Source organism: Phoxinus phoxinus, assembly GCF_949152265.1.
Source record: "Phoxinus phoxinus genome assembly, chromosome: 8".
In the NCBI taxonomy this organism is placed as follows: domain Eukaryota; kingdom Metazoa; phylum Chordata; class Actinopteri; order Cypriniformes; family Leuciscidae; genus Phoxinus; species Phoxinus phoxinus.
In genome coordinates, this window is record NC_136883.1 from 34157784 (window position 1) to 34171901 (window position 14118).

At 41.9% G+C, this 14118-nt stretch overlaps 1 protein-coding gene across 2 annotated transcripts in view; it reads left to right on the plus strand.

Annotated features, from left to right (window-relative positions):
- tp53i11b (tumor protein p53 inducible protein 11b) overlaps positions 1-10238 on the plus strand; it is a 62372-nt gene extending 52134 nt beyond the window's left edge. Inside the window, exons 4-8 of one of the 2 annotated variants that reach the window (XM_079621894.1) lie at positions 2246-2304; positions 4337-4385; positions 4500-4596; positions 6161-6262; positions 7524-10238. In XM_079621894.1, coding sequence (XP_079478020.1) covers positions 2246-2304; positions 4337-4385; positions 4500-4596; positions 6161-6262; positions 7524-7663 — 447 coding nt within the window. In that variant the 3' untranslated portion in view covers positions 7664-10238. The remainder of the gene's footprint in view (positions 1-2245; positions 2305-4336; positions 4386-4499; positions 4597-6160; positions 6263-7523) is intronic. The other variant, XM_079621895.1, reaches the window with a different exon arrangement.
- Positions 10239-14118: the final 3880 nt, after the last annotated feature.

Here is a 14118-nt window from a genome sequence, read left to right on the forward strand (position 1 = left end):
GGGCCTTGTATTTTGATATTTGCACCCCATTCTATGTAGTTACATTATATTTATTCATTGTGTTTTATTGCTAGGCATTTTCTTGTCTTGTCATGCAGAAATCTTATTTGACTCTTTCAGAACTCTTCACTCTCTAAACCGGAAAATAAGTCTGTCTGTCTGCTCTTTGAAAGATATTGTGTTATTTCATTAACTTGAACAGTCTCTCAGCAGAGGCTAAAATACATGTTGTGTGGCAGCACGAGGCGGTAGTATCGGATGTTACGGAAAAACTCCTATTATTTCTCTTGTTTACTTTGGGTGATATTGGAAGTTGTGGTGATTTCGACAGCTCTGGGCGTCTACATTCTGGCAGTCACCAAATCTAATTTATTTTCGAGTCATTAGCACATCCCAGTATGAAGTCCAGCTGCAGCGTCTGCTGTATCACTGTGGCAGGATCTACAGGGACTTACACAATCGCAGCCCTCATAGTGTGTGTTCTCTCTTTATCTCTGCATGCTTATTTCCCCACCTCTCTGCCTCCGCTCTGTCTCTCACGCTCGCTTTCTCTTTCTTATCTCCCTATTGCACTCCTATTCTGTCTTATTTCACAGTCTTTAAGGAAACCCATACAGAGGGGTTCTGGAGGTGTGGCTTTTTATTGACATTAGATGAGAATAAAAGAAACACATCCCACTCATATCCATCACAGCATTTAAAATGTCATCAATCAGCAAACCTGGAGTTGTGGCTCAAATTAAAATGCTTCTTCCATGCACAAATCAATAGAGTAGCAATCCAGCATGTGATCTCATTGCGTTCTGACATTCATGCAGATTTTGACTCAAATTAGTATGCTGGTTATATATAGGCTACTACATCCCTTCAAACGTTTTGGGTCAGCATGATTTGTTTTGTTTTTTGTTGAAATAAATACTTTTTTTATCAAAATTGATCAAAAGTAACAGTAAACACATTTGTAATTTTACAAAGAAATTCTGTTTAAATCAATGCTGTTCTTCTGAACTTTATATTCATAAAAAAAAATCAAGTTTCCTGAAAAAATATTAAGCAGCAGCAGCACAACTGTTTTGAACATTGATAATAATTAGCAATGTTTTCTGATCAGCAAATCAGCATATTAGAATGATTTCTGAAGGATCATGTGACACTGAAGACTGGAGTAAATGATGCTGAAAATTTAGCATTGCAATCTCAGGAATAAATCACATTTAAATATAAAAAAGTTATTTAAAATTGCAATAATATTTCACAATATTTCTTTCAAAAACATTAAAAAATGTTACTAAAACTTTGAATGATATAGTACAGCCTAAATTCAATCTGCTCATCATATAAAGCGATCGAGTCTCTTTGGACTAAACCGCTCAATTCATATGGATTAGTTTTATGATTTCTTTATGAACTTTTGAAGCATCAAAGTGGTAGTTGCGTAGCTGTCAATGGAGAGACAGAAATCACTCAGATTTCATTAGAAATATCTTCATTTGTGTTCTGAAGATGAACGAAAGTCTTACAGGTTTGGATCGACATGAGGGTGAGCAATTAATGACAATTTTTATTTTTGGATGAACTATCTCTTTAAATAAAATATTTCCTTAGAAACCAAAATGCTCCTTTAGGAGAAATGTTTTTTACGACACTGTTTTAAGCAGCCATATGGGATTGTGTGATATGCCTCTAATGATAGAAGAGGCTCACCTTTCAAAAAAAGTGATTAAACAAAGGACGAGTTTGCCAACACTTTGATTCCCTTGAAGTGTTGCCATCTTTGTTGAACAGCTATGAAGAAGTAGGTGGCTGCATTGAACGGCAGCCATGAACCTGAAAATGTGTGAATCTCTGGAAATCATCAGAGACTTCGTGTGGGTGGCTGCATTTGCTAATTTATCATCGAATTGGGTTTCATGCTAAATATATTGTGTTATTAATCCACCGGTGGCCACCAGACGTCAATGTTGACAACAGGTTTCTTCACTTTAATTAAAGATGTTTTAATGATTCGCTCCACACCACTGTGGATAACTCACCATGCACTATTAATTCATCATGCTTCAGACTGATTTAGTTGTTTTTGTTCATCCGAAGTGAATTCAGACGGGATGTTTCTGTCGCAAATTACTCTTCTGCTGGATGTGACAATTTGTTATTATTCTGAGTGTCGCGTTTTTCTCCCTCGTGTCTATCTCTCTCCCCGCATCTTTCTTTATTCCTCTCTTCACTTCCTCCTCTTCTCTCTCAGATCAGCCAGATGCTGGGGAATGAGATCAAGTTTGCGGTTCGAGAGCCTGTGGGACTGAGGTAAGACGACATCCCCGTGCTGTTCTGCCACTCGCTCTGCACTGTGGTGCTTAGGGGAGATTGCTCTCATACACTAGCCTAGAAATCTAGACGCCCCTAGCGGCAGCAAAATGTATTTTGCAGCCAGGGCCAGTCTAGCAACTCTCAATACACATTCTAGCAGCAAAAACCCAGATTGGGTCAGGCCAATCACGTCGTGTATAGAGCATGCGGGGCGGGCTTAACATATGACGACAGAGTTGCGACGGCTGGCATAGGCACTTGTAAACAAAGAATGGCGGCAGCAGCTGTCGAACAGCAGTCTTTCGAATCGGCTTTGGCCGCGACTCTGGAGGACTTGGAGTTAAGTTTCTCTTTAAGAAAAGAGCAAAAAACGGCACTTAAATCATTTTTAAAAAAGGAAGATGTGTTCGGAGTTTTGCCGACTGGATACGGAAAAAGTTTAATATACCAATTAGCTCCGCTGGTGGGAAAACGTCACCTTCTTCGTTGCTCTGATTGGTTGTAGCGCTATCCTATTGCGTGCAGAGGGATTTTGAGAGACAGCCGTTTATCCCGCCTCTCGGAGTAAGCCTAGTCTATGGAGAGTGTCCAGACTAAACATCTTGATGTAAGTCTGGCTGGCCAGGCTACTCATACACCGCATTTATTACAATTCTGCCTTGGGTCAACAGTGCAGAAAATAGCAGGCCTTTAATTAAAGCACAGTTATTTTGACAGGCCACAGCTGAACCAGCTGAACCCTGAACCTGATAATTGTACAAATCCAGGTTCTGTTTGAGCAGCGTGTAGCGTTTTGTCTGTCTTTGGACACTAATGGAAATGATTTATGTAAGAAGAATCCCCTGCAATATTATTAGCTCCTAATTTATGTGCATTAGATGTGTCATTTGTGAAGTCTTCATACCTCAGTTTGAATTTCACACCGTTCAGTGACAACATATTTCTGGAATGTAATCAGTGGAGGCCTTTTTTTGATAATTTACACTATTGTCTGTAAAAATTGTCAATGTGCATTAGCAGATGCATATGTAAAATAATGCGATTATCAACATTAAACACCATATAAATAAAAAATGACTAATGTTAACTAAATAAATATCGACCCAGGATGAGGTATAGGACTGTGAAGCAGTTCCCCATTCAGTAGTCTTTGACAACTTGATTTTCTCAGCTTTTTGATCAATGTTGTTTTTATTTTATGAAACTTAGCCACATTCAAGTATTACTAAAAAAAAGAAAGCATGAAGCTAGAATAACTTTTTTTTTGTTTAAAAACAGAGGCTCTATTCTTTCTTTTGATGTATGTATATTGCATGTTCAGATATTCATATATTCACAAAATATTCTGGGGGCCATGAAACTTCAACATCAAACATAAAAAATGATGGCTCTGGCTTGCAACTTTTTGCAAAAACACTGGCGGGGAAATAATTAATATTTTAATTTTATACTAAGGGGGTCATCATATGAGAAATCTCTTGCCTTGATCATTTGACATATAAGAGGTCTTTGTACCATTAAAACACCCTGCAAGTTTTATAGCTTAAAACGTGGTCATTATAAATAAAACATTTGTATATGACTGCCTCCAGAGCAAGACATCGTCGAATACCGGTACTTATGCGTCACCGCACCATAGGCCCCGCCCACTGGTGTTCAGTCGCTTAGCGGCTGACACTTACACTGGATGTGAGCGTCACAACAATAATCATGGATCATAATCAATAAAATAGACAGCTGGTTTGTGTCTCTGTACAGACTTCAGAAGGTTCCCAGCATCAGAAACAAGTGGATGGTTTATTTTAATGGCGTAATGACATTTATATACAGCGGCCAAGAAATAGACTAAATCAAAGTTTCTTTCAGTTTATATCCAGGTTTAAATGCAATTTTGAATCCCAGATATGTTCTCAGGCTTTTAAATCCCTCTTTATAGCATTGCTATCTGCCCATGGCATTTTATAATAGAGAATACACAATCAAAGTTAGCTGTTTTCTCGACTGACTCTGATGTTTTTTCTTTCTCAAGGTTATGGATTCTCTTCTCTGCTGTGGTTTTCACAGTCATGGCCCTTATGGTGAGTTTCAGTACCTGAAGCTCCAGAAGTTCTCAGGAGCATTGCTTTCTTACTATCTTCAGTATCACAATGAGTCTAGTCGTCATCAAGTGGTTTTGTGTGTGTGATTTATAGGCCCTAGCGTTCCCCAACCAGCTGTATGAGGTTGTATTTGATCAGGAGCAAACAGCCACCAGTGTCTCTATACGTCTCTATGGAGGGGCCATTCTCAGTAAGTCACATTCATGTCATTTTTAATAACGCAGCGTTGCCTAATGATCTCTCACAGCCTTAGTTAGAGGTTGTCATGTGGTCAGTGCATCTATTGATGGGCCGTAAACAGACTTCTGTCTTTTTACCCTTCTTCTACTCAAGGGGCTCTTACTGTAGGATGTGTGTTTGTGTTTAAATGGCCAGTGGATTGTGAAGAGAAGCGAGAAGGAAATATTCCCTGCAGGGCTGCACGCTCTCCGCTGCTCATTCATGTAATTGCACATTAAATCGAACTCTTTCTGTCCCACTGACAACAAATTTGCACAGATTAGTAGTGCAATTATTCCCCTCTCTACCTGCTTCCTTTTAACATCTTTCCCTCAGAAAATAAATAGATGAGACATGTTTTTAATATTACTCATCTAATTCCTCCTGGTAATTGCGAAGTCTGTCAGTACATGACATCCACTGTTCTTTGGTATCTCAAGGTGTACAGGAAGGATTTTCCATCCATCCATCCATCCATCCATCCATCCATCCATCCATCCATCCATCCATCCATCTGTCCCCCAGTGATTATTTACCTTTAAGTTCTTAATGAACAGTGAACATTTGTGTCATCTCACTCATTTCTTTTCGCTTTTTTTGCCACCTTTTTTCTGTTTTTATCTGCCATTTCTAAAATGTACTTCTATTATTCATTGGTTTAAACTTTGGTTTAAACATGACTCAACATGACAGACTTGCCACTGCTCATACACAAAACGCTGCTGTGAGCAAGTACATGCTGCTGCTGTATGATAGCATACATGAATTAGCAAATCTATACAGGTGGAGCTGGGGAAGGTGGAGAGTTTCTGAAACCCTGAACACTGACCAAGTATTTGAAAGATGAGCAGAAAGCTCATTGGCTGCTGATACATCAAGCAGATAGCCTACTACGCCATCTAGAGTTTCATGACAGAACTTAGTTTATTTATATTATATTTTATAGAACTGTGAAGCAAACACATTTCGTCTAAAGGATGTTGTAGCACAATGTGACACACAGGGTTTGTTTGAATGTTTGTCTAGCAGTTGCAACTTCAAAAAAAAAGTGATGTTTTAAAAAATTTGAAAAAGTTTGGAGTCAGTAGGAATTTTTTAATGTTTTTGACAGAAGTCTCTTCTGCTCACCAAGGCTGCATTTATTTGAGCAAAATCAGTCAAATTTATTTTAAAATTATGAAATATTATTTCAATTTAAAGTAACTATTTTCTATTTAAATATATTTCAAAATGTAATTTATTCATTGTGATGCAAGTCTTTAGTGTTATAAATGTATTATAAATGTTGGAAACATCTGTGCTGCTTAGCCTTCTTGTGGAAACCATGATAAGCTTTCTTTGATGAATAGCAAGTTCAAGAGGAACTGGATTTATTTGAAATATAAATCTTTATAACATTATAAATGTCACTTTTGATAAATGTAATGCATCCTTACTGGAATAAAAGTATTAATTTCTTAAAAAGAAAGACTGGAGAGAACTTACTGATCCAAACTTTTGAACAGTAGTGTATATTTCTGTCCTCTTTCTGGCAGGCCTCTCCCTGATCATGTGGAATGGCTTGTACACCGCTGAGAAGGTTATCATCCAGTGGACGTTACTTAGCGAGGCCTGCTACTTCGCCATCCAGTTTTTAGGTTTGTATCAATGAGAACTAGTGTCTTGTGCATGCTGTATTTCATCAGCCCTGTAATGTCATGATGGCACTGCCCTCTAGTGGTGGTGGTCTCTCAATGGATTCATTTAAGTACAGTACATACAGTGTTTTACACATATAGTTGATTGACATATATATTTTTTTAATAATATGAACATTTTGTTTATATTGAGCAGCTGTCCCAAATATGGTAGTCCAATAGCATTATCAACAAATAAACTTCCTGTATAGTTTTTCACCTATTACATGACTACTTGCCAAATAAATAATTGTATTTGTTTTATTTGTTTTTTATCTTGCTTTATATATTATATTAATAAACTTTTTTATTAACTTTTTTTTATTAACAGTGTATCATGTCTTCCTCCCATCCAGCTTTTTGTCTCTTACCAGTTCTTCTGAGTGAAGTTTATTTTCTGGAGTCTCCTGAGCTTTATGCTCACCATATACAGTATATTAAAATTGCCCTCCAATGTCGTTTTTATTACACACAGTAAAAGTAATTGTTTTGAGATGCCTGATGTGACCAATTACACTGATATTGAAAAAAGAGAACAGTAATATCAAAAACAGAAAACACTGATATGTTTCAATGGACAGTGAAATAGGTTAAGGGTTGGGGTCATTATACAAATATACTGCCGCAATTGACCAATCAGAATCAAGGATTCCAGAGAACTACATAGCATTTCAAAAGATTAGGGTCAATGTTTTTTTTTCAAAGAAATTGATATAGAAATGATTCTTTAAATTAATCAAAAGTGACAATGAAGACAATTATAATCTTACAAATTTTTAGTTCTTTTGAACTTTCTATTCATCAAAGAAACATGACAAAACGGTTTTCAACATTGATAATAATAATAAAAAAATTATTGAGCAGCAATTGAGCATATTAGAATGATTTCTGAAGGATCATGTGACACTGAAGACTGGAGTAATGATGCTCAAAATTCAGCTTTGCATCACAGGAATAAATTACATTTGAAAATATATTCAAATAGGAAACAGTTATTTTAAATTGAAAAAAATATATTTTACAATATTACAGTTTTTTCTGTATTCTGTATTTCGATCAAGTAAATGCAACCCTGGTGACTTCTTTCAAAAACATTGAAATATCGTATTGAATAATATCTTAAGTTTAATTAGTCATTGTGATATTTATAATCCATGTGTTTCCTCAAAACTATCTTGATATTTGGATCATGAATGTCTTTGTACACTTGCCTGTGTTACAGTGACCTCCGTCACTCTGATGGAACTGGGCTCTCTGCCAAACACTGCCATCCTCCTCCTCCTCAGCCGCATATTCTTCCTCACCGTCACGCTGTCCTACTACTACCATCTGGGAAGATCTCACCGGCCCAAGAAGATCTGAGAGCCCCGCACACACCGCTGGGCTGGTTGAACAGTGACACAGTCAAACAACATCAACCTGTTCACCTGGCGTTGAGCCTCGCTGCAACCGGGCCTCTGTTTTAATTTCAACTTACACACAACACAGGAGTTTGCCTTTACAGAGCAAACTTGTTTTTTCTTCTATGGGAAATGATCACAATCTGGTTAAATTAATTCCATTTTTATTTCTGACACACAGCGTAGCCCTCCTCATTCAGCGTTTATCACGTAAAGTATTGCACACCGTAGCCGAGCTTGAAATGCTGGCGTTATTGTCTGTAGCGATGTTATCAACAAAACTGTCAATCATTTCATGTAATAATGCCAATGACTTTGAGCTTGTAGTCATGTGACGTGTGTGAGGGTGGCTAGTAAACACTAGAATGTGTGTTTTCCGTGCAGGTCATTCAGTATTTGAGCGGTTAAAGCATTGTTACTGGTTGGTGTATCTGTGTTGTATCACTGAACCAGGAATGAGTTCTCATACGGGAATGGTTATGATCCCTATGGATGACAGACACAACGGGTTAGTTAGTTTGGTTAGCTAGTTCTCGAAACCCCCTGTAGTTGCACTATTTTTTCTTCTTTTTTTCTTACGGTCACATTCGTTTTCATCAAGATTTCGAAGTGTATATGAACAAGAAAGACCTTTTTCTTTTAGTAGTAACGCCACAGAATATGGTTTTGTAGCACAATGGCATGTTTCATTCATTTAGACAAGCAATGTAGCATTTTCCCCTCACGTCTCCCTAATATTGCCTTAATATGCTAAACTGCACAAGCATTCCACCTCCTCAAAAAAACTATATACTGTACATATATTTTCTTGTTGATTTGCAGTTTCCAGTTGCTTATTTATTGGTTTTTGCATACAGTAGGTTAGGTTTGTGGAGTCACTTGCATGTTTATTGCCTGAGTTATTCAGTCATTGTGCGAGTTCTGCTGAGACAAACTCCAAAATCAGAACGAGGCGTGTGTGTGTGTGTGTGTGTGTGTAATTACACGTTTGCAGCCTCGTGTGTATTTGCAATTATTTTTTAAAGTGTCCATTAGTTGCTACGGTGACATCTTCCGCTAAAAGCATAATAGAATTGGAAGCATTTTATAACTTTAATAGCAGAACTTGGATATTGGAAAAATGTTGATTGGATATATTGAAGGAAGCAATATTTTTATTTTCTGTTAAATGTTGAGTAGCCTACCATGCTTGTTGGTTGTGTCCACACTGTATATGATAGAGCTTCAGTGGAGTTTGTTTGAGACAGTTTGTGGACAAAAGTTGCAGTTACTCTGTCTTAGGTTTAATTAGGTTTTCACATTTAGCTTATACATGGCTCAAAATGGGCAATAAAGAAGTTCAGCTTTTCTTTCACAGCCCAGTTTGCTTTAGTCTCTTCGTTGTCTTTACTTGCGAACAGGTTTATAGCTCAAATCTCCTCTTACTGTCCTGGAAATATAATGTCTTTGACACAGAACCAAACCAATCCTAGCTAGTAGTTCAGAATAGGCACGGCTGTTACTGGATGTTCTGTTCCTCTCATTAAAAAGCAAGCTCTCGCTAAATATGATGACGGCAAATGGCAAACATGAATCATTTGTTATTCACGTCTCCAGATGAGAATTGTGTTGCCAGGCTATTAGAAATAAATATCTAGTAAGCTGCTAGTGGCTTCAGCTGTCTGACGATGGTATACATAATGCCTCTGAAGGGATGCTAATGTACTTTTAAAACGTGTGTGTAAATATTTTATTGAGAAATGTTATTGTTATGGAACTGCATCGTTATCTTTTTGGAATAAAGAAAATGTACATTTATTGCATCTGTCACTCAAGGTCTTCTGCCATACACAACTGAAATCTTGCTTTGAACTATTAATCAAAAGAAAAAGGTCTCAATTAGGTCCTTGCTGAAATAAAAAGGTTATTTGTAATGATGACCTTAGCACTTTGTAACATAAAAATTATTCCAGGAACTGTATTTTGTTGCTTTTCCTAGACTTTGTACCACATTGAGCACTTGTATTAGTTCAAAAATGTATTCTACAACTACAGTACCGGTATATACATTTTGATGAGTGTTATATCTGTTATTAAGTTTACAGATTTTTTTTTTTTTTTTCAGAAAATGCAGCTCCAGAAACTTTAAAAAAAATATTTTATATGCAATACTAATAATGTATTAGAGGTTTTTTTTAATATGTATATTTACTCTTAATCTACAGCCATGGCCAAAAGTTAGCCAGGCAGACATAGACAGATATATAAATGCAGTCATAAATACTGTGGAGTACATTTTTAATTAATCATAACTAACATTACCTTTTCTGCAGGATTAACATTTATGCTTTTGAAAGCAAAAGGTCTCCAACAACACTTGGGCCAAATTCAGGGTGTGTGAAAGAGGAAACTAAACTAAACAGCTGTCTGAATATCTAAATGTATAACCTCATGACAACAAGCTGAAGTAATCAAGAAATCTTTGCTTTTACCTAGTAATAGAAATGTATGAAGAACCATTCATATTGAATACCATTCATAAAAACTCTTGTACTCTTGTCGATGGGAATCCTCTGTGATTGAAGCATTCGAAGGCATTGTCTGGAGTCAGTGTGGTCACTGTTGAACAGCAGGTTAGGGATAGTGTTCATAAGAGGCGAGACATCGGCCGTCTCAGCATGTCGACTGGAGACGGCACTAATTTTGGGCCCTGGGTATAAACCATCTTGCTGGGCCCCCGTACCAAATACCACATTTTAAGTGTCGACTGGAGATGCATGTTAACTGAAGTTAGGTCAGGTAAGGGGAATTTCTACCACTGTACTTTAATAATCCCTGAGGGGAAATTGTTCTCTTACGTAGAGTTCTCTCGTACTGCGTCGAAAGAACGCTACGGGAAAGATATTTCTTTGTCGAGATTGAAGCCAAAAATTAATCCTTAATTTTGTAATATTGTAAAACGCTTTTCTGAAGCATACAACCTAGGCGGAGCAATACAGCTCACCCATTGGCTGCTCTGCCAGAAAAGCACAGCCTATGCGAGGCCAGGACGCTGACCAATGAGGACGCTTCGCGCCCTTCTGCGTCACCTCCCGCCCAAACAGGCGTGGCCTAGGCCTATAAATACGAGCATAGCTGTCTAACACGCCGATTTTCTTAAATTCAACGAAGCTGCACGCATCGCTGGATTGATTCGAGCCGCCACAGCCGTTTGGATACAAGCACCTCAGCAGGACGAGCCCTTACCTGAAGCCGCTGGTCTTCGCCGCCTTCAGCCGCCGTTCCCTGCTGCGCTTCTCCGGCGTGGATATATCCTTTCAGTTTTGTGTGTGTTTTGTGTGTGTGTTCGCCTACCGCGTCACACGCTTTTTCCTCACAAAAGAGCACGAGCGTCTTTATAAAGATGTCTCGCTTTTCCTGCGGCTCCTGCCGAGCCGCGCTCATCGACGGGGACCACCACGAGTTATGTGTTTCCTGCTTGGGCGAGGAACATGCAGCTATCGCTCTCGGTGATGGCGGCTGCCATCACTGCGACATGATGCCAATCGCGACTCTGCGGACTCGCCTTGCATCTTTCGCCGAAGCTGCTCAACCGCCCCCTGTAGCGCCGCGCCGTAAAAAGCGCCGTGCTCAGCGGGTCCCGGAACCTCCCTCCACGAGGAGCTCGCCGCCGCCGCTAGCTCCTCTCAACGTCTCGCTCGAGTCGCTCACCGACGGACAACAGCCGCAGCACGCCGCTTTGTCCGTTATGGATGACGACCAGCAAGCTGTATCAGAGGGAGATGATGATTGCTGTTCGCTTCTCGCTTCGGAGAGCGAGGGTTGGGCGAGCTCTGTGGACCTCCCCTCCCCCGCTGTTCGAGAGCGCAGAGGAGGGAAGATCAGCATCGAGGCGGAACTGATGCGTCTGCTCACACAGGCCGTGTCGAGCCTCGGCCTCGATTGGTCGACGCCCGAACAACCTGCACTCAACCGGCTGGATGGACGCTTCCTCTCTGGAGACCGCGCTGCGCCCCCCTCCAGACACGCACCGTTTCTTCCTGAGCTTCACGAAGAGGTAGCGAAATCATGGAAGGCGCCATTTTCAGCCAGAGTACGTACTTCTGCCTCGCCAGCATTCTCCGTAGTGGACGGTGCTCGAGACAGAGGCTACCACGCTCTCCCTCCGGTCGAGGAGGCGGTAGCGACTCACCTTTGCCCACCCTCTGCGGGACGGCGGGCTAAGGGAGTCCTACCATCCAAAGCTTGCCGCACGTCTTCAGCTCTGAACGGTCGCGTGTATTCCGCCGCCGGACAAGCTGCATCGGCACTGCACACCATGGCGGTGCTTCAAATCCACCAGGCCAACCTCCTCTGCAAGCTAGACGAGGAAGGCCCGGGCGCGATCAGTGTTCCGGACTTGCGTAGCGCCACAGACCTAGCTCTTCGCGCTACAAAGTCCGCCGCACACGCCATCGGCAGGATTATGGCCACAGCTACTGTTTCTGAGAGACATTTATGGCTGACTCTCTCTGAAATGGCGGAATCCGAGCGCTCTGCGTTTCTCGACGCCCCCATTTCACCGGCTGGCCTCTTCGGATCCTCCGTGAAGGACTTCGCGGACCGATTCGCCGAGGTACAGAAAACTTCGCAGGCCATGAGACATTTCCTGCCAAAGCGCTCCAGTTCCGCAACAGGCCGCCCTAAACAGCCGCCTGCCCGAACTCAGCAGCGCCCCGCGCCCGCCGCGCCGGCCCAGCAGCAACAGGCCCGAGAGAGACCACGGTCTCGCTCCGCCGGACGCCGCCCGCCACCGCGTGGTCCTCGGCCCAAGATCTCAATCAAGCCCGAGGCCTCGGCGCCATCCTAGCCCTGCTAGGAAAAAGACGGTGTTCGGGTCCCGCTGCGGCCGGACTTCCACCAAAGATTCCCGCTTGTACAGCCCTAAGTTCCGTGTTTGTACCAGTGTACTCAGCAGCCAACAAACCGGCCGTAAAGCCCGTTTGCCTGCACACAAACGCCGTTTTCACGGCGACCCAGATAAATCTAAAAAAGAGTTTAATTTCTGGTGTTCCGGCCAAGGCCGATGGTGTAATGTGTGTAACTGCAATGCCCACCCAGTGCCCATTCATTCACACAAGCACAGCCCCGTTCAACACAGGGTTTGCACACATAAAATCGGCTCACACCGATTGTGCTTTACGTGTAGTGAGCGTGCCCACTGTCCAGTGCCCACAACCACTACACACTGCACGTTCCGCGGTTTCTGTAAAAACGAAACTAACGAACGGTCAGTCAGTACACAAACACAGTGTCCCCGGTGTTATAAATGTGCCCGCCACCAAGCGCCCACGTTTATTCACAAACATAACGAGCCCCGTAGGGCTCGCCCCGCGTGCTCTCTCTCAACTCAGAGAGTCGAGCGCGCGCGGGACGCATACTGTGTTAAACATGTCCCCCGCCTCAGACGCCACGGCGTCCATGTCACAGCACATGGTTGCTCTCGTGTCGCCGCCATTTCGCGACCAGAGCCCAGATTACATTCAACCCCTAGTCACACGTGCAGATGCATGGGAAGGACTACCCGGGGTTTCAGAATGGGTGCTAGAGACTATAAAAAGAGGCTATTCGCTACAGTTTTATCGACGCCCTCCCCGTTTCACGGGAAAAGTCGAAACCACGGTAAAAACAGAAGTAGCACATCTACTTCGAGCCGAAATAGCGAAGCTATTGAGCAAAGGGGCCATAGAGCCTTTATCTCAAGCTCAGAGCGAAGGGGGCCTGTACAGCAGATATTTCCTGGTACCGAAGAAAGACGGGGGTCTCAGACCCATTTTAGATCTAAGGCGTCTGAACAAAACGCTTGCAAAGCGGAAGTTCAGAATGCTCACGACCAGAAGTATCCTCGCGCAAATTCGCCGAGAAGACTGGTTTATGGCAATAGATCTGAAAGACGCGTATTTTCACATACAAATTGCGTCACGTCACAGGCGATTTTTGAGATTCGCCTTCGAGGGCCGGGCATATCAGTACACAGTCCTGCCATTCGGCCTATCCCTAGCACCTCGTACATTTACAGTGTGCATGGACGCGGCGCTGGCACCCCTGAGACTCCGGGGCGTTCGAATTCTGAACTATTTGGACGATTGGCTAATTCTGGCTCAATCGCCGTCAGAACTCGCTCACCACAAGACACTAATACTCGATCACCTCGAGTGCTTAGGTCTGAGGGTCAATTGGGAGAAAAGTTCACTGTTTCCCAGTCAAAGGATCTCCTTTTTAGGACTGGATCTGAACTCACTGTCTATGACAGCACAGCTGTCATCACAGCGCAGGCGAAATACCCTGCAAATGGCGAAATCCTTCCTCAGCGGCCACATAGTGCCACTCAGGAGATTTCAGAAAATGCTGGGCCTCATGGCCTCAGCCTCAACAGCGCTGCAGTTGGGCCTGCTGCGC